Raw genomic sequence first — 21,053 nt, forward strand, 5'->3', positions numbered from 1 at the left:
GGCATTGCTATCAAAGTCCTCACTAAGCTTCATCTCCCTCTTCTTCAAGGGGATTTTGGCCTGCTGGTCACTCTTGATCGCTCTCTGGACCTCCTCTGCTGTTTTTCTCCTGGCTTCCTCCGCTGGTTCTGTTTTCAGTGGACCAGTAGGTTTACTTGCGGCCCCCTCAGAACCCTCTCTGGGTGGTTCTGTTACCTCCATGGGCTCTTCCTTGATTGTTGTTGTCACTGCATTCTCCTCTTTCTCTCCGACAGGTTTCTCCGGCACCACGTCGACCCCTTTCTGAGAGGCTTTCAGTGCTGCATCCCCAGCAGGGACTTCCTGCTTCATGTTCTCATTTACTGTGCTGTCAGTTTGACTCTCAGTCTTGGGAGACAGCGGTGATTTGTTTTCCTTGGGTAGTTTGTCCTCGTCCTTTTCTGAGTCTCCCTCTTTTTTCATCTCCCCTGTAAGAGATGACGACATGGAGAAAGGAATACTGAAAATATATTACAACTTACGTCATACAATTAACCTTATTAAAAGACATATTATGTTGATTTTCTGATGTACATTTTTGTAGGTTAATAGTTTTTATAACATACACAAATTCATTTTGATGGCATGTGAAGGACAGATGCACTATGTAGGGCCGGAAACGCCACAAAAATGTATGCCATGATGTTGCAAAATATACCCCTAAAATACAGTTAGCAACCTAGCCAGTATTCATCAGTGCCAGCTGTGCTGTTGGTGGTGTTTGCAAGGAAAGTCTGTTAGCTTTTAGCTAGTTGGGATGCTAGTTTCACTATTTTATTCTATTTTAATCTACCGATTTATATTAAAGCAGCAGACAGATCACTCTGGAGTACCATACCGTTGTCTTCACCCTTCCTCTTCTCTTCATCTTCTGGGTTTGGACAGGTGCTTGTGGACCCCTCCTCTCCCTCCTTCTTGACCAGAAGCGCGGGGTCGATCTGCGTTTTCAGCAGAGCAAGCACCTCAGCAAGATCACTTCGGGTTCTATGAGAGAGCATTCCAAAAATTAGGACACGTATTTACACGTATTAGGACACGTATGTGTTAAAAAAAACAGACAACAAGAAACATTTTAGGAGATACATTCATATATGCACACACACTTCCTTGCGAAGATACATCACATACATGGCGTCTTCTCATTCAGACATGAGTGAAAAGAAAGTGTAGTGAGAACACAATAAGGAATATTACACCACGCTTAATTCTGGCCTAGAACGGCTGTCTTAAAGATATTCTAAGAATTGTCATTCTCTCACAGCAACGCTCTAACTGTATGATGGTAACTACCATTTCATAGAACTTTGTGTTCTCTTACAAACAACTACAGGTCTCCAACCTCACTCACTATCCCACACAATCTAGACGAGATGACTTCAAAGTAAAAGTAAACAACAAAGCAGTTACAATTTAACATTACTGTATGCAGCTGCTATGAAGGACATCATTTAATACTAAATAATCTCATGTGTAACTACAAAACATTGCAAGTAGTTGCAATGCTGCCTCCATTAGCGGACTTCCACAGCTTCAGAAGACATGGAATTGGAATTATTAAAAAAAATATATATATAGCAAAATGATCACCACACACCAATGAAAAGCATCCCTCTTGTGCATTTTACCATGAACAGATACACCCGCCTTATAAAACGACAAGGGACAGAATAGTCCTGTCACCTATATTCTGTTACTAACAGCTCACATTTATATGTACTTTGTGTCACAGCGAAATATACTCATCCAACACTGTAGTGAAGTATTCTATCTGTTTGGTCAACATAGCTTTACTCTTAGATTGTTAATGTAAAGCATATTTTCACATGGCAGCGGCTAGAAGTGGTTCTCATCTCGAGTCTAAGATTCCTATGGTCATATTGTCACGCACATACACTCACACACTTTGGATTTAAGTCGGCACGGTAGCTGCAGGCCACATGTGAAGGAGGTGTGACAGACACCAGGCTCGAGCAGACATTACTGTCTGGCACACGTTGGCTATGAGCTTTGACAATTTACCAGGCAGTTAGACACAACATCAATAACAACAGAGCTGTACATTCACAATGAGAAGCCAACAATCTCACTCAGATAATGTAAACAATGGGTGTACGCGGATATTTGTATATCCGGATAACCTTTTGAAGCAAAACTATTAGAATATTAATATCACCATTCGGTTAATATGTTCATGCACAGAATCATGGGGACGTTTCCAGGGATACAGGACAAATACTCACTTTAAATAATGACAATGTTCATTTGTGGAAATAGTATACACACTCACAATAGTTTGGTATTCATTTGTGGAGTGAGAAAACTCACAAGAAATTGTTTTTCAGCTTTCCCTATTTACTATAGCCTTTCGTCCACCCTCCACAAACAATCGAATAACCGTTTATACACTCTTTAGGATATTAGAATATCAGCAATGGTTAGTATGCACACGCCTACTGAAACTCTATTATCAAAGATAGTTTGCACTTGAATTGGGGCGATATACGAGTGGAATATCAGGTGTAAAAACCAACAGCTGTGTTATAAACTATAGTGGAGTCTCAACAAGCTCTGACAAGAAATAGTATTTCTGTTATATTAGGTCAAACGTAAACACATTAAGAGCTAAGCAATACCAAACCCAGCATGAGCACTCCCTCTTGTTCATCCTGCTTAAAAGGTTTCTAAAACCGCTCAGGTCAGAATTCATCTTTACACCTGGCATTTACATTATGTTCGAATAAAACAACTACAAAAACAGAGCACATGTTCTGCAACGCCCTGCAAGAGCCTAATCGCAAATGATAGAATGAAAAGAACATACACTAAAATTCCAGCACACGCCATTTCTTGCATGCAAACTTGTGCTCAAACGGATCCAGCTTACCTCACAATGCACTTCCATGACGACCCATCCAGGTCATCCTGTTCTTCCACATATACGCGTACGTTACTGTCCTGGTCTAACTGAAACCAATACATTAAGCCATCTTTGTCTTTGCCGATAGGCTGCAGACGCATCTTGTCCGGATCCTCCTCATTGACTGCAGTTTTGAACTTGACATTGTCATCAAACTGACACTCGCAAAGGTGCTACAAAGGACCGGAAAAAAAACATTGTAACAAAATCAAAATGACAAAGACTGAGTTGCATTATTTACCACTGAAAATACTTTAAAATCACCCTTGTAATAAATGGGTACACCATGGTCCTAAGGGTCAGTATCTGCTAGTCTTCATCATGTAATAAACTATCTGCTGAAACTATCAAGCAAGATGTCAGACCAAATGGAAAGAAAAAGGTGAAATTTGACGTACAAACACAGAGGTTACTCAGAATTACAAATATTAACAGAGGAATTCCACACAGGCCAAGCAGTAAGTGTACTTACTTTGAGAATCCCTGTCTTACAGTCCACCGTCAACTCTTTATAACCCTTCTGCTCCAGGTCCCATGCCCAGGTGCTGTTGACCTCCTGGCATACCTATAAAATAACACAATTGAAAATGATGTAATATCAAGCACACAGACAGGATGACACATGAGAAAATAATTGGCAGAATACTAAACAGAGAACTAAACAATAATGATAAAGTCTGGTAAATGCATCTGGATGATTATTTACACTCACCTTTATAAGGTACTTTTCCCATCTATCTGCCGACACGGACTTGCCTATTTTCCTCAGCAACTTCACGTGGAGGTCAACCAACAGCTTAGGAACTGTAAGATCAAAGGGCAAGCTACTGTATAAGAGGTCTGTAATTCAACTATTTTTAAGTTAGCAGTTTCATTTTGGCAGTCGTGCAAGCTTCCACGCAATGCAAGTCGTCCAACATTTGTCAATCCTTTGCAATTTGATTGCGATTTTGTCGGGGAAATATTTAAGAAACATTCTCGAAACAGTTTGAATGAATGAAATAAGTTGACAGTTTCGCGCAATAACAAGCTTCGTGCAAGCAGGAAGTATATGCGATGTGCGCATGCTCAGTGTGGTAAGTCAACCACTATGCAATGCCAAATTATTATTTAACTGGAAATATGCAAAGCATTTCGTATTCCCGACCAGATATACAATTTAATTTGAGATGATGAACATTTACAGAATCATAAAATGTATTCTACAAGTGTAATTTCACCCCGATTTCGCATGAGGTCTCTCGCTTGCTAGCCTCTCAGAGTGTGATGGAGAGCAATTTAGTCTTGAGCAGATAAAGCCAGGCTGAAAAATAAATCCCGACGAATAAAATACCTTCATGGCGCTCGAAAATGCTCTTTTTCGAGGCAAGAAAACTTTCAAGTGATCCCCTATCAAATGCGCCATCGTTTAAAGTATTTCTATCGAAAAGAAGACAAATATTTAGCCTCGAAAAACAAATTACGATGTCCTGCAAGCACACAATAACACAACAGCCAGCGAACGCTAAAACTCATGCAATGGTGGTTTTGAGACCCTTCCCTCCTCCCACATCGCAGCTCTAAATATCAAACTATTACCTGAAGAGCTATCCTGGAGATATCTTTCCAACTGTGGAAATGTAAGTTCGGGCAAATCCAGTAGGGCTCCATATCGCTCTAAAAACGAACAGATCACAGCGAAGCTTGGGCACAACCCGGGGGAAGAAGCCGCCGCTGCTGCCGAAGCAGCCATTTTTCCGATGGAAGAGCAGAAGACTGTAAGCGCGGAGGACCAATGACTGCCCACAATTCAACGCGTCAATGAAGCTAGTGGCCCAGAGGTCCTTGCGGTACAGGCAAATAACTAATGTAAACACAGGCTACTTCTATAATTGAACGTAGATGAACTGAAAGCTGTACTGTTTTGCAAGCCTTAACACAAATGGTGTTTGCTGAACTGGTCTAGCACTAAAAATGCAAAAGAAACAGACCTCTGTCGAAGATCATTGTCATTCTTTTGCCCACCGATTTTCTTAGGTGAGCTGTGAGACAGTTAGTTGGGTCATCACATGTTGATTTATTAATATATGTTGCGAAAACACTGACATTTTCTGTCATTCTGTACGTACAGCGTTGCTACAATCATACATTTATGTTCTCTGTTGTCCAATAACTCTACACGGTACAACTTAGCCACATTAGCCTGCTAATTTCACGTGGTTTAAAGCATCATTGATGAGGGGCGGGGTTAGTTCCTAAATTACAAACTTGGAACTCGCGGGAAATCAGAATCTTGAGGCTGGATGAATTTTACAGTAGCTTATTCTCTATCGCAGGCGTTCCTGATCACGATAGTTTCAGAAGAGACCATGCAAAGGATACCTAAAAAGCAAAAAAGCGCTATATTTAACCAGCTTAATTAGACGTAGTAGTGTATGTGTGTATGTAAATATATGTGTATATATATATGTGTGTGTGTGTGTGTGTAGCCCATATATGTATGTATATGTGTGTCTATATACAGGTCAGATCACTCCTTCACCATATTCTCCATATAAATGAGCAAGTCCATGTCCAATGTTCATCAAGAGAACGATACTGGCCTCAATGCTTGACCCCTACAGTGAGGGGATCCGGTGGCCCTGTTATGCTGTGGGTGACATTATGCTGGCATAGTTTGGGTCCACTTGTCCCCTCAGAGGGAAGGGTGACTATAAGTGAAGTTGTTCTGAGTGATCACCTTTATGCTATAATGAAACATTACTAGCCTCATGGGAGTGGTCTCTTCTGTGGAAGATTTTGGACGGACGTGTTAGACAGTGCTCTCCACCACCATCACGCACAAACACACACATATATATATATATATACACACTTATATACTGTATGTCATTTGTGAATACTTTGTCATCTGCCTTAACCTGGAGGCAAAACGTATGGGGGTTTGAATACTTATGCAAGTAGTATATTTCAGTTTTTCATTTATTTATGTTTAAATAAATAAATAACCTATGTTGCTTTTGGAAATATACTACAGCATAAATGTTGACATTAAATAAGAGTAACTTTTGTAAATTTGACTTTCAGGGGGTTGAATACTTTTATAAGGCACTATAGAGAGAGAGAGAAACAAACAGAGAGAGAAAGAGAAATAGAGTTTATATTGCATAGAGAGATCATATAGAATATATCATAATATAATCTCTCATAAACAAAGGTTACAAAGCTATAAACAAAAACCAATAAATGAAACATCAGCTGTACCCTCCAAAAGATCTCAAAAGAAGGGCTGTATTCCCCAGCTGTATTTTGCCATCCTCTCAAATGGGCCATCTGTGATGCAGCAGGCAGAGATGTAGGCCTGTCGTGCTGCTGCGCCAGTGTTGAGCCACATAGTCGCTGCCCCACGTCACCCACATTCTCAGCTGTTGTGGGTAGCCTACAGTATAGCTTGTTCAAGTAAAGGCTTGGCCACAGGTGGATAATCACCATCACAAAATGAACTCAAGGTCACCCAACGACATTCCAATCAAAGACGGTTTTATTCTCAGGATTGACATAATTGTTGAAGAAGTCAATACTCCTCTCATAGACCCAGAACATCATAGACCCAGAACATCTCCACTCATAGAACATCTCCTCTCATAGAACATCTCCACTCATAGACCCAGAACATCTCCTCTCATAGAACATCTCCTCTCATAGAACATCTCCACTCATAGACCCAGAACATCTCCACTCATAGACCCAGAACATCTCCACTCCAGCACCAGTGAATGCAGAGAAATGAGATGCTAATCTTCTGTTGCTCTTGGTCCGGCCCGCCTCAGAAAGCCCTGTGTATCTGAATGTAGACTACTAGACCACATCATCAATCACAACTCACAGGCCTATATTTGAAGACTCAAAATGTTTGGAAAAACTGGAGCAAGATCATTTTGAAGTCAATGAGTCTATCAGAATGGCATGGTAAAGATTAAAGGACAGTCCTCCAGCAATGATGAAAAAAAGTATGCCTCATTCAATCTTGAGTCAGACGTCGTCTTTTACAATAACTCTTCAATATTTAAAATGATTACTCTAGCAGAGCCTTTTGACTGGCATGCCAGTACAGTATAGGACAATAATCAGTATGTGTGCTCCCTGGAAACCAAACCTATGATCTTGTTTTGGATAGCTTCTTGCTCTGCCAGTTCAGCTACAATAAGAGCACGCACTCATAACCAAGCCCTTAACTAAACCAGCCCTCGGCTCACAAATAAATACATCTCTCCGGTTAAAAATGTTACCTGAATACCTTCGTACTTCTGATGAGTTGGGAGCATAGCTTTTCCTTGTCTTTTTAGAGAAGTAAAAAAGGCATAATTCAGTTAAAAAGTAGGCATAATTGTCACTGAAGTCAACATTAGAAAAATATATATAACAGGTCAGGTTTGACATCATTTGTATGATTATTTTTGCATTATGAGGTCTAATAAACAGTGCTTAATTTGAATTATTTTTTACACAAATGTGATTTAATGTATCTCAGGCATGTTTTGTCATTTCACAAGTAGCCGGCCCAGTAGACTCCTTTTTACATTAAGGCCATGCACAAACAGATACTCTCCAGAAGAGGGCGTCATGAGACTACGAGCTTATAAAAAAGTGCAAGACAATAGAAAACTACAAGAAACAATGCGCAGGCCTACCTGTTGCTCGTCAGAAGAAAACAGACAGAAATAGATGAACACAACAAAAACTGAGAGTCAGTAAAACTGTCTCAGAAAAGAAAAGCAACCTTTTGGAAGGCTGGAACTGTGACAAACCCTGTGACAAAATTTCAAGTCACGAGTATTTACTTGGAAGGATAGTGCATACATGGCAGCAATTAAAACCCAAGGCAGCTGGAATGTATGTACGTACGTGTAACTGAATTATTTTTAATAAGTAGCCTAATACTTTTGTACAGAAGTTATTGGGATTACTCTGTTTCTTCACATCATTTTTCTTGTCTTCTCATCATTTGTATAGGAATGTAACAAATGAAATAGCTAAAGGCTGCTTATCATATTACCATGTTGTTTTTGTTTCACATGATGCAGTGGGACAAACTGGATGATTGCTTATAGGGTCAGGGGAGCCCACAGACGTAGTTGGTCAGTTTGTGTATGCATGGTCTATTGATGTTATGCCACTACAGTTTAATACAATAATAATAATAATAAATGTTTCTTTAATAACAGAAACAAACCTTTTATTACCGTTTATTCAGTGGAAAATTAAACTGCGCAATGATTCATACAGTCTTTAAGAATGGAATATAACCACAGAGAAGTACATCACATTTAATGTTGTTTACCGTCCTGTGTACTGTAAACTCTATAGCAGCCCTTTGTCTATTTGTCTCTAACCGTACACATTGCAAAGTGCATTACCTTCAGCCTACTATCACATGGGATCAAAAAGTGAATCTGGGTAATAGGTGTGTTCTGAGTTGTTAAATGTTGTAAAACCATGTCTAGCTCCAGGTCACCACTGTGGTCATGCGTTTAGAACTAATTAACACCAGTTGATGAGAAGTTGCTGTCACTATCTTTCAGGCAGCTTTTTAGCCTTCAGTCGCTTAGGCAACTCATAAAATAGCGGCCACCGGTTGGTTCCCATGCGGTCATATTTTACTACTGCTTTGGGCTGTGGTGTACTACAGTGAGCTCCGCCGTCCTTCCAGCTGCGTTTTGTAGAGCTGTCCATTCTGTAGAGGCCATTTTGTTCAGGCCGTAGCTGTCCTTCTGGGGTAAAGCAGTTAACCAAAGCACCTGTTCTGCGGTATATATGTTTTATTGGGATGCTGGCTTCTGGAGGTCAGTCAAGATGGTGTCACTGTGTACCTCAGTCCAAGGCCCACCAATAGAGTCATACTATGCCATTGAGTAAACTAGCCATTGGGATTTATGGGGAGGCCAACACTCTGTGTCCAGCCCAATCTGCGATAGCGTTCATCAGTTTTCCACTTGTGACTTGACAGAACTGGATATATGTCAAAAACGAATGGCAGTAGTAGTGATAAAAACAATAGCTGTGATTGTATATAACATTTAGTAAATGTTGAATGTGTACCTTGGCATTTATTATCCACATGGTTTCACTTGCTAAAAATATCATACCAACTCCTACATGTAGCAAATTCATTCATACTGATATGATGACAGTATTTCCTTGTTAAGTTTACCAAAGGGACATATTCTAGGTGTTATCTGGTCTGGTCTGTCTCGAGGAGCAACTCCCCCCTGACAATGCCTCTCGAGGAGCAACTCCCCCCTTACAACGCCTCTCGAGGAGCAACTCCCCCCTGACAACGCCTCTCGAGGAGCAACTCCCCCCTGACAACGCCTCTCGAGGAGCAACTCCCCCCTTACAACGCCTCTCGAGGAGCAACTCCCCCCTGACGACGCCTCCCGAGGAGCAACTCCCCCCTGACAACGCCTCCCGAGGAGCAACTCCCCCCTGACGACGCCTCTCGAGGAGGAACTCCCCCCTAAAACGCCTCTCGAGGAGCAACGCCCCCCTTACAACGCCTCCCGAGGATCAACTCCCCCCTGACGACGCCTCTCGAGGAGCAACGCACCCCTTACAACGCCTCTCGAGGAGCAACTCCCCCCTTACAACGCCTCTCGAGGAGCAACGCCTCCCGAGGAGCAACTCCCCCCTTACAAGCCCTCCCGAGGAGCAACTCAGATCTCTCTATATCCTTCCTCCCAGTTCCACTCCCCGCCCAAATCAATACACACACACACACACACAGAAACACACACACACACACACACACACACACACACACAGATAAACACACACACACAGATAAACACACAGACACACACATACACAGAAACACACACACTCACATACACACAGACACAAACATACACATACATAGAAACACACACACACATTTTCTAACTCACATTTACTTTCATAGCCCTCTGTCTCTTAGTTGAAGCACCTCCCTCAGATGTGGGAACATGCCGTTCTGCCTGGACATAAATACAGAAGGTTCTCTTTTGTCTTTGCTTTACTCACAGTAACCCTGTGCACTTTGGGGCTCAAATCTCTGTATAACTATCACATCATTATCATTATCATTATCATTATCATTATCATTATCATTATCATCATTCTCATCCTCATCACCATCACCACCATCACCATCATCACCATGACTATCATAATCTTCATCATCATGTGTATAACTTTGATACACAGGGGCCCTGATTTACTCCGAGCTCATCGGCACCATGAAGTCAGCCACTACAGGGGGACTGTAGGCCTTGGACATGGTATGTAGGGCACAAACAAAATACTTGATGGAGATTTTTTGTTTATCAAAGTATTTTGATAAGAATGTGAAGTCAGCTATCTTTAGGATTTCAAAAAGTATCACTTAGTACCTTCATGAGAGGTCACAACCCTTATTATATTAATAGATTAGCTTGGGTATTGTGGTGACTTAAAAAACAGAAAGGGGTTTTCACCCTGTCTTGCCTGCTCACATACTTCACTGTAAAATGTCTTAGTTATGAGTCTCAGGTCTGAGTTATAACCTCACTGTAAAAGGTCTTAGTTTTGTGTCTCAGGTCTGAGTTATAACCTCACCGTGGCTCAGGCAGAGACATATGCACAGCAGGTGAAAATCATTTGAAGGTAGACTACAGATATAAACAAGCAGCTGCACACAGACATTTATCAGCAAGCAAGGCCTGTTACTCTGGGTTTTACCTGAGGCTTTTGAAACCAGACTTCTAAAGATATTCTATTCAAAACAGAACTGCACATCTTCAGGTTTAGTTTGAGTGGGTAAAGAAGTTTAGAATAGCTGTCAAGTGTTGCATAAGTTGGGATACTCTCAGGCCTTCTTCGAAAGAAGCCACACGTGGCTGGAAACTTTACAAGAAAGTGAAGATCTGCTGGGGGGAGCGAGGGGAGAGAATTTAGCTTCCTGACAGCTTGGTGTATGAAGCTATTTCTGAGTCTGGTGGTGCGGCAACGGAGGCTCCTATACCTTCTTCCAGAGGGTAGGAGGCTGAACAGACTGTGTGCGGGGTGGCTGGTGTCACTCGCAATCGAGGTAGCTTTCCAGGTGAGGCGGGTGGTGTATGTGTCTTGCAAGGAAGGGAGTGGGGCACCAATGATCTTACCAGCTGTGTTCACTATGGAAAATATATCAGTGAACTTCCAAATGGCAGAGCCATTCTGTGCAGTCCCAGTTCATGAAGGTCCCTGTTCATAACCGCTACACACTGATCAGAGTTTCTGTTGGCCTATGCAAACTGTACTGTAGGATGAAAGGATATGGAAGTATTTCCTCCAACTAGATCTTGTGACAAGTTTAGGTGTAACTGTGAATTTTGACATGAGTGTAATGGAATGTAGTAAAAACATCTTCCTCGGACATGTCCTTTCTGGCCAGAAGTCATATCCCAATACTACTATGAAAAATATTTGAGTTGAGTAAATGTCCAGAGAGAAAGGTTGTCTTGGAGAACTGTTTGGGCGTCGGTGTGCGTTTGGCTGTTGAGTGTGTTTGGAAATGTTGTCTGTAAGTGTGTGACTAACTGATTGGAATTTTCTTTAGCCACTGAGGGTCCTTGTCAGAGCCAGCACAAAAGCAAAGATAGTTGGTGAACTATGTGATTGTTTGGTCAGCCTGATGTGCCCTTAGATCTGGTGCAAGGCAGTAGCCAGCCTCACAGCTCATTCAGTTAGAACTGGCAGCTCTCCGTCATTCCATTCCACCCCGTTCAATTCCATTGTGTAACTGGCATTCTAGAATGACAAAGGGAAACTGTGGCCTGAACTTTGCTTTGCGATTTTGCCTCTGCGTGTCTCGCTGTGAATGGTCACAATAGCAATTTATTACAAGTGGTCACTCGCGTAGGATTGATGTCATACGATATATTACAAGATAGACTGGAGTAAAAGCATAGTTGTTGTATTGTAGTTAACTGTGCCACCAATGTCAAGACTGTCCTATGCTTATGCAACAGCACTGCTGGCCAGGTAGACGTCAGAGTTTCTGTAAAGTGAAGCAGTGGCAAGTTGCATTGCACTCATTTTTGAATTTGCGGACACAGCACAGGGGACACTAATCCTCACATATCCTTTGACTGTCTTGAAGGCTTGTTTGACTGGTGCAAGAGCTCTTAAAGCAGGTAGAGGACAATGTGAGAGTGGAACAAAGGTCCCTCTTGCCTCACTGGCTGAGTAGTACATTAGTGTGAAGTGTGAAGTTCCTCGCTGGTCACTGGCTTAGCTGGAACTGGATGCCTTCTGACATCATGCTGCTCGGGCATGTTGGGCACTTTGCTGTGCCCAGCCAGAGATGTCACCAGTCCATTTATAGTCGGCAGCTCAGGACAGATAAGTGAGTCTTTAAGGTAGAGTTAGCGTTTTTTTCCTGGAAGTAAGCCACTTTGAAACTCATCTGTCAAACAAAACACATTCACCTTTACTCTCGAAAAGAACTCCCCAGTACTCTCCAAAGAACTGCGTCCCCTGCATTAATGAAGCTATGGCACAGACTCCGTCCCCTGCATTAATGAAGCTATGGCACAGACACGTGACTGACGGGCGGATTATTGTCCTGAGGAAACTGGACCCGAGTCACAGGGATTCCGGCATCTGAAGTTGGAACACTGAAGTCTGGTGGGCACACACACACACACACACACACACACACACACACACACACACACACACACACACACACACACACACACACACACACACACACACACACACACACACACACACACACACAGAGACCTTGGCACACCTCTTGCTGACAATGCAGAGGCTCCAGCTCTTCAGTGCTGGGATAGAGCACATTGCCTTTTTATGGGCCACACGCTATCGGACCGTGAGGTGGGGGGGAAACAAGGAGTGAGCCCGATGACTGCAAATGGAAAAAGGGGGGAGAGGACGTGTCCGAGACGTTGGCTGAAAGGTCACGCTGAGGCAACAGAGCCAGACAGAGCAGAAACAGAGGGCTGTTTGCCAGCCTCGGGTTCTCGCAGACGGTCTACATTAACTTCAGTACGTCTCTGTGAGAGACTGGTTTCACCTTGCTGTCTGTTATCTCCAAACATACACATACTTGATACAAAGTTGTTTTGGTTTGACACTGTTCATGAGCGAACATGTCATGCATGTTTGCAGTAGAAACAGACGTTTGTTTCTCCAAAACTGGATCGCTTAAGCATGTGAATGCTTCAGAAAACGAGAAACCGAATGCTGCATGGGTCTGTACTGAAGTGGTGACAAAAGCCACATTTTATTTGGAGTGCCATTTTAAGTGCTGTGCTGGAGTTTGTCATGAAGTTATTCATTGACAGTACAGAAAGTCATGCTTTAAGATCATACAAACAACCCCACTCATTCAACCTCACTCAAACCAGACTAATGAGATTATATTGACATTGTGTGTGTACAAAACGTCTGTAGCTTTCCCCATAAGTACACACATATATCATTATTTGACCTAATTGAGGAGGTGGACTTGTTTTGCTCCACTAACCTGAACACGCGGTACAGGGTGAGTATTTATAGACGTATTCACTGTTCACTCCAGGTTATTATTTATTCATAAGCAGGGCTTGACTTTGTGGCTCTGCTGTCTTGCACATACGTTTGTGTGCGTCAGACTGGCATGCCTGGATCTAATTTCAGTTTGGGAAGAGGGGTGTAGAGGAGTGAGAACAGCAAGGGGGTGGGGGGTGAGGTGGGGGGGGGGGAGTAGTTGTTTACCACAGTGAAGAACTTAAATGTCACAGGATGTGTTGAAGAAACCAGTTAGAGCCAGTAAGAAGACAGCCGACAGGTTCAGGTTCAAACTGTTCTGATGCCTGTGGGGACACATGCCAGTGATTCCATACCATAGGTTCTTAACATTGGCATGTTCTTAACGTTGGCATGTTCTTAACGTTGACATGCCTGCCGCAGGACATTAAAATGTTCCTTTTTAAACATACGTAGCGTTTTGAAGGTATCTTGTAAATGAGGGCAGAATATTTTTCTGCAAACATGCCTTTTATCAGCTGCATTCATGGTGGATTGTGGGCGCACACAAATAGTACAAGCACAAACACACATACACTTCATGCTTTTGCCAAGTACAAAATGAACCTGGGAGAAGTGAATATATGTCAAACCTTTTGATGAAAATAGTGATAGCCCTTATGTAACTTTGGTTTGCACGTCTTTAAAGTTCAAAGGGAAAGGTCAAGTAGCCATAGAGAGACCTACACAGTGAAACTGCCAACACAGCAATCTCAATTGTTTCGACACGTTTCAATATTTAAAACATTATTTGAGATTATTATTTGTACATTGTTTAAGATTTTAAAATTTTAAAAATATTTTTGAAGAGCCAAACATTTGTATTCAGATTTAGCTCAGATGCGGAAGAAGGCTGTCCATGTATACATTATTACATAAACCAATCAGAAGGCAGAGAGTCACAAAACCCCCACATCACCTCTCCTATGTCAAGTCGTTAGTCATCAGTTAATGCAGTCAATAATAAATTGTGTGTCAAGAAAGAACTGAGCAGCTGATAACTAGTTGCAGATACTTCTTTTGAACCCTGAGTAAGGAAAAAAAATCACATGGAAAGTCTTGGTTACTTTGGACACTGATATCCTCCCCTCTAAACAGTCACCCAAAAAAGCACACACGCACGAACGCAAACACACATTCACTCAGACACACACACACACATCGGCATGACCGGACTTCTGCAGCCAATGTGTTGCTATGCTTCTGAAATGTGTTTTGTTCCTTGGCCAGATGCACAGCCTGCAGAGAGCAGCCTTGATTGATTGCACAGTCATGTATTAGACACAGACCCACACCCACTAAAGAACCATGTATGGATTGGCTCACGCATGGCATTCCAGGGGCGTTTTCCATAAGCTCTTACACAACATGGGACAGGTCTGGGGGGGGGGGGGGGGCATTCTCACCCACTGTCATGCACACGTGTAGGATTCAGACCCTCTATCAAAAACCATTTAGACAAAATCTGCATATAAGCTATGTATTAGCTTGGCTTCCAATCTGCATATACATGTATTAGCTAGGCTTCCAGCAAATACATTGCATGGGACCTCTAGAGGTAGAAAGTTACTTTAGATTATTTTTTTTCCTGGACACCTTTTGGAAAGTTTACCCCACAAGTCACAGTGAAGCAATGCTCAGATCTGCTCAGAGCTGTCCCTCATCACTGATGTTGTTTGAAAACAGGCTGAATTGCTCCCTCAAAATGTGAGGTCACAAAATTCCTAGCAAAAGGTTCGATGTTTTCCGTCATCTGTGCGCACCGCCGGTAAACAAGTTCATATTCACAAACCACCCTGGGGTTAAACATAGATTCGGTGCGTGACTCAACAGGGCACGCGCGTATAAATTGAGAACTTGTTCAACATCCAAACACTTCTAGAAACCGCGAGGATCTACACGGTCAAAAGGAATATACCGCATAGGATTACTGCAGACAACACACAAACGGATTATAAAGAAAAGACACGGAGACATTTCCAGGTAAATGATGGGATTTAGAATTAGAGTTAGTTGAATAGGCAACATTATGCGGTAGCTCGTACACTCTGAAGAAATTGATGATTCTGAATACTGAGATTGAATGACTTTGAAAGACTGAGTAAGAAAAAGGTGAATTAGAGAAGGTGCTAGTAGCAGGTGACACCTGGCATAACTTCAGAAAAGGTTGGCCGGTTTTCTAACTGCACGCTGATCATATCACAGGCTTTACAACTTATATTTTGATTTCTTTCGTTTAGGTATTGGAATGCTGCGCTGGAAATTACTTCCATATAGTTTTATGGACAACGTTCTTTCAGCTGTAAAACGATTTGAAGAAAAAGCTTACGCCGTGCAAAAGACTTGACTGTGACTCAACATCATTTGACAGGTAGCGCAGATTTCCACTTTCAGTCGTAGTGTGTGAAGAATGCACTGTGCATAATATTACAGATAATAATAATAATAATACCTAAAAGTATAATAAAAATGATTATTTTATCTAAGCACCTTTCAACAACAATCTTTTCTCCGTTTACCTCAGCACAGGCAGCAATAGATATACTGCAGAAGAACTCAGAAGTGTTTGTGAGGAAGATCACATTCTAATTGCCCGAGCACCTGTGTAATAGCCATGGTTGGGATGAAGCCTACTGACCTGGCTCCAACTGCAACTGTGAAGTTCTTTGGCGCCGGAACGGCCGGCTGCATTGCTGACCTAGTCACCTTTCCTCTGGACACGGCTAAAGTCCGACTACAGGTAAGAATTCAGGTGAAATGTCCTGCTCATTAAAAATTGCCAACTTGATACATTCCCAATATTAATCTTGTTATTATTATGACACACATCTTAAGTTTGACAGACAGTGTGCAAATAAATGTACAAATAATTACTTTGAAATTGTTGAATGTGGACAAAGGGCAAATGCTCAAACATGTGCTTTTCCTATTTTATTGTTTCAGATCCAGGGAGAGGCGAGGGCAGTGGAGGGGGTTGTGGCGGTACAGTACCGGGGCGTCTTCGGCACCATCACCACCATGGTGCGCACGGAGGGCGCCCGGAGTCTGTACAACGGGCTGGTGGCCGGCCTCCAGAGACAGATGAGCTTCGCCTCAGTCCGCATCGGCCTCTACGACTCCATGAAGCAGTTTTACACAAAGGGTTCTGAAAGTAGGTGGCCATCATTGCTTAGAATTGTTTGCATCGTGGAGAAGGGCGATTAAAAGCATAAACATTTATGTTAATTCATTCAAATTAATTTGCGATACTTTGGCCAAAATTTGGACTGTGGAGCTTCAAAATTCTATATAGTGTAATGATTCTATAATTCATTTTCCATAATCCTGCCTCCTTTCAGATGCCAGTATTGTTGTCCGTTTGATGGCTGGCTGTACCACTGGTGCCATGGCCGTTGCATTTGCTCAGCCTACTGATGTGGTGAAGGTCCGATTTCAGGCACAGGGCCGCCTGACTGATGGTGGGAAGAGATACAACGGCACCATGGATGCCTACAGAACCATCGCTCGTGAGGAGGGAGTGAGAGGACTTTGGAAAGGTGAACACATCTAATTCACCATTTAGAGACAGTAACGTACATTTCGGTTTCTTTTTTTTTTTAAAAGACTCTTGATGAATGCTATCCGAGATGAGTAATCTGTTTGTCTCACCGTCTTCATTTCAGGCTGTCTGCCCAATATAACGCGTAATGCCATTGTGAACTGTGCTGAGCTGGTCACATATGACCTCATCAAAGAGCTCATCCTGAAGTATGACATCATGACAGGTAAACAACTTTCCCTGGTGGTGTTGAAGTACGGCTGCCCAAATTCTTTTCTTCCTGTTCTTCCGGTTTGAACAGTACACACTTACAGTATATATGCTCTCCCTGTCTTCTTGCAGATAACCTTCCTTGTCACTTCACGGCTGCCTTTGGCGCTGGTTTCTGCACCACAATTGTGGCGTCGCCAGTGGATGTGGTTAAGACACGGTTCATGAACTCTACACCCAGCCAGTACACCAGTGCCATCAACTGTGCCCTAACGATGATGACCAAAGAGGGCCCTGCTGCTTTCTATAAAGGGTATGTGTACGGATCTTTATGTTACTTTAAGTAATAATGATATGCTCTATCTAAATGATGGTGAACAGTTCTAGTTTTCATCATATTTTATTTTTGTGTTGTGCAACTTCCACTCAGTTTCTCTTGTTCTTTCTCTGTCTCTTAGATTCACGCCCTCGTTCTTACGCCTGGGATCCTGGAATATTGTGATGTTTGTTTCGTACGAGCAAATCAAAAGAGCCATGACAAGAGCACAGCAATCCTGGGAGTCACCGATTTGATCTCCTCTTTTCGAGGCCAGCATAGGCAGTGTATTTGACCGGAGCTAGGATTGTACTGGATCGGCAGAGGTCCGTGTGGGGGACGAAGCCATGATGATGATGATTATGATGATGACGATGACGGTAGCCTACGTGTCTGCCTGAGAGGACTGGAAAAGGCCATACACTAACAACATCACAACATAACATCATAACCACTGACGACATCACAACATAACATCATAACCACTGATTGTTCACCTTTTATGGCATAGAACATGTCCTGATACAGGACAATGGCAACGCCCTGAACTATGTAGCCAAACCTGTGGAGCACCCCAGGCACAGCAGGATGTGAAAGGTGACTAGTTTGACAGTTTGACTAGGACAAAACTCCAGCAAGAGTGAAAAAGAAGAATGCAGCCAAGGCATTTAGCCGCATGCAACCACTAGACCTAAAGTGTAGAAGAAAGTGTTTACAAAAAATGATGTTACAATACAACAACATATTTCTTTATAAATGAAGCATTGATATCAATTGCATATGTTGCTTATGTTGGGTCCATTATTTAGAGTTTACAGCATTTAATGTTTGTATGAAAATGTAAAGTATATTTGCACAACTCTGTAGCAACAAAGTCCATGTCAGGCTTACATTTACTGTTTCTATGTTATTTTTTATCATTCATATATAAAGCATTGAATAAAGATATGATTTATAATACATTGGTGAATTCTTACTGAATTGACAAAGGTTGAATTCACATTACCCTTGCATACACGAACACAATGACCATAAACTGATGAGCAGTTTTCTATTCTCCTTTCTACTTCCTATTCTACTTTCCAGAAGCCATCATCAGTTACAATAATAAGCCTCTTGGCTTTGCTACAGATACATTGGAGACCTGCAAGATGTGTTTCGTAGAAAAAACAGTATGGACAGTTACAGTTTGATTTGCATACATGACCTCACCAGTTAAATATGGCTTGCATTTCAAACAGCTAGACAAAAAGAGAGATGAATATGAGTTTAAAAAAAAAACATTTACATAGAATGTAGTACTTTGACTCATGATGGTGTTGATCAAACTCCTATTCGAATATATTACAGTTCAAACTACTGTAGCCATTTGTGTGTTATATAATTTAAGCATTAACACTTCTGAATGAATGCCTTACACAATGCGCTATGGCTATTTGGGTAGTCTCTGCAAATGGCTGACATGTGGATTTCATTTGCGGATCCAATACCCTTACATCACTGTGACTCAGCACTCTTCCTCAATGTGAGTTCCCTCTCTAAAACGATTCCATACACCATACGTCCCTTTACGCCCTCAAATACGCCCCCCTAAGCTGGAACACAGACAGTCTGAAGTATCAGTTTGTTCAGTTTGAAGTATCAGTTTGTTCTGCCTATGTGTATTGTTTTTTATTGTGGTTTATGTATGTATGTTTGTGAGTTAAGTTAAGTTAAGTGTATAAGCTACTGGATGACCTAAATTTCCCTCGGGATTAATAAAGTATCCATCTATCTATCTATCAAATAAAGAAAGATTGCAAGGAGTGATTAGAGGCAGGAAAGGTCCATTTGGAATTGGTTGGTTGTCATAGGAAACCAAGGGCCATATGGGAAGACACCGTTGTCTTCCTCTGTTAGTGGAACAGATGTAACTCTGTATGTTAGCCACCTTTTCAAACTGTGGCTAGCTATTACACTGACTGTGGCTAGCTATTACACTGACAAGTGAATAGATCAAGATTGCATTGCTGCGGTCATAGATATATGAGCCTATATGAACAAAGGCAAAAAGTAAATTCATGCAAAAGCAGATGTTGGTAGAGCAGTGGGTGTGTGGTCCAGAGGATGCTGACTGGCTGGGAGATGGGGAGGGGTGGGAGAGAGAGAGAGAGAGAGAGAGAGAGAGAGAGAGAGAGAGAGAAGAGAGAGAGACAGATGTGGCCTGCCCTGGGAGATGGGGAGGGGTGTGAGAGAGAGAGACCGAGAGAGAGAGAGAGAGAGAGAGAGAGAGAGAGAGAGAGAGAAATGTGGCCTGCCCTGGGACCTCAACCAAGGTACAACACTCACAGTGTGTGTGTGTGTGTGTGTGTGTGTGTGTGTGTGTGTGTGTGTGTGTGTGTGTGTGTGTGTGTGTGTGTGTATGAGTGTAGCAAAGGGGGGACCCTGAAATACACAGTGGGCCAGTGAAAGACAGGGGCCCTAGAAAAAGCCAGGCAATGGAGATTTTTAGAGGTAGAGGTTGAGATTTCTCAGCAGGTCAATATATATCTATCTATGCCCCTGTGTGTGTAAGTCTCTCTCTCACACACACACACACTCTCTCTCTCGCTCTCTCTCTCTCACACACACACACACTCTCTCTCACACACACACTCTCTCTCTCTCTCTCTCTCTCTCACACACACACTCTCTCTCACACATACACTCTTTCTCTCACACGCACACTCTCTATCTCTCTCTCACACACACACACACTCTCTCTCACACACACACACTGTTAGGTTAAAATTCACCCTAGTTACCTCAGGACTCCGGAGCTGCATATAAGTATATTTATTAGACAAACAACAATTGCAATCGGGCTCACTCCCAGCACAAGGCTGAAAGTGAAGCAATATTAAACACATCGCACAAGGTTTATATAGACAGAAGTTTAGCGTTCAGCAGGGAAAACCACGTGGTGGATTTCTGACGTCTGAGGCTCCCTGTCTTGTAAGGATGGCAGTTTTGCACAAGGTCGGAAGAAGCACAGTTCGACCCTTCTTATCACTTCTGGTCTAAACATGCTCTTGTACATATGCAGACTAAGTGGCACCTAATATTCTAAGTTACACACACACACAGAAAAGCCATGTTCCTGCTTTCATAAGTACATGATTCATATAAGGTAATTAATAATACAAGGCACTTGATTATTATATTCTTAAGTCATTAACAGTGTTTGGAAATGATCTCCATCACACACTCTCTCTCTCTCTCTCTCTCTCACACACACACACTCTCTCGCTCTCTCTCTCACACACACACTCTCTCGCTCTCTCTCTCACACACACACACTCTCTCTCTCTCACACACACACTCCCTCTCTCTCTCACATACACACACACTCTCTCTCTCTCAATTCAATTCAATTCAAAGAAGCTTTATTAGCATGAATGTTTTTAACACTATTGCCAAAGCTGATTCAACACATACATACCACTACCGTTCAAAAGTTTGGG

The 21,053-nt window shown here is 42.3% G+C and overlaps 2 protein-coding genes across 2 annotated transcripts in view; one reads left to right on the forward strand and one right to left on the reverse strand.

Moving 5' to 3' along the window:
- Positions 1-4,777, reverse strand: part of LOC105890491 (remodeling and spacing factor 1) — a 14,332-nt gene extending 9,555 nt beyond the window's left edge. The window contains exons 1-6 of the mRNA XM_031572724.2: positions 4,514-4,777; positions 3,648-3,739; positions 3,408-3,500; positions 2,903-3,108; positions 857-1,002; positions 4-446 (exon numbers count right to left, since the gene is read on the reverse strand). Coding sequence (XP_031428584.1) covers positions 4-446; positions 857-1,002; positions 2,903-3,108; positions 3,408-3,500; positions 3,648-3,739; positions 4,514-4,667 — 1,134 coding nt within the window. The 5' untranslated portion in view covers positions 4,668-4,777. The remainder of the gene's footprint in view (positions 1-3; positions 447-856; positions 1,003-2,902; positions 3,109-3,407; positions 3,501-3,647; positions 3,740-4,513) is intronic.
- A 10,507-nt stretch (positions 4,778-15,284) lies between these two features.
- On the forward strand, positions 15,285-18,508 carry ucp3 (uncoupling protein 3). Its single transcript, XM_012816514.3, has 8 exons — positions 15,285-15,490; positions 15,748-15,878; positions 16,032-16,247; positions 16,451-16,658; positions 16,846-17,043; positions 17,170-17,271; positions 17,388-17,568; positions 17,714-18,508. The coding sequence occupies exons 3-8, from the start codon at positions 16,122-16,124 to the stop codon at positions 17,826-17,828; spliced, it is 930 nt and encodes a 309-aa protein (XP_012671968.2). The 5' UTR covers positions 15,285-15,490; positions 15,748-15,878; positions 16,032-16,121; the 3' UTR covers positions 17,829-18,508.
- The last annotated feature ends 2,545 nt before the right edge of the window (positions 18,509-21,053 follow it).

The sequence above is a fragment of the Clupea harengus genome, chromosome 8, assembly GCF_900700415.2.
Source record: "Clupea harengus chromosome 8, Ch_v2.0.2, whole genome shotgun sequence".
Classification (NCBI taxonomy): Eukaryota; Metazoa; Chordata; class Actinopteri; order Clupeiformes; family Clupeidae; genus Clupea; species Clupea harengus.

Excerpts from the sequence above, each read along its gene's own strand:
- ucp3 (XM_012816514.3), top strand. The coding sequence starts at position 16,122 with ATGGTTGGGATGAAGCCTACTGACCTGGCTCCAACTGCAACTGTGAAG. Across the intron at positions 17,044-17,169 it reads AGTGAGAGGACTTTGGAAAG|GCTGTCTGCCCAATATAACG; the intron begins GTGAACACATCT and ends TCTTCATTTCAG. Across the intron at positions 17,569-17,713 it reads CCTGCTGCTTTCTATAAAGG|ATTCACGCCCTCGTTCTTAC; the intron begins GTATGTGTACGG and ends TCTGTCTCTTAG.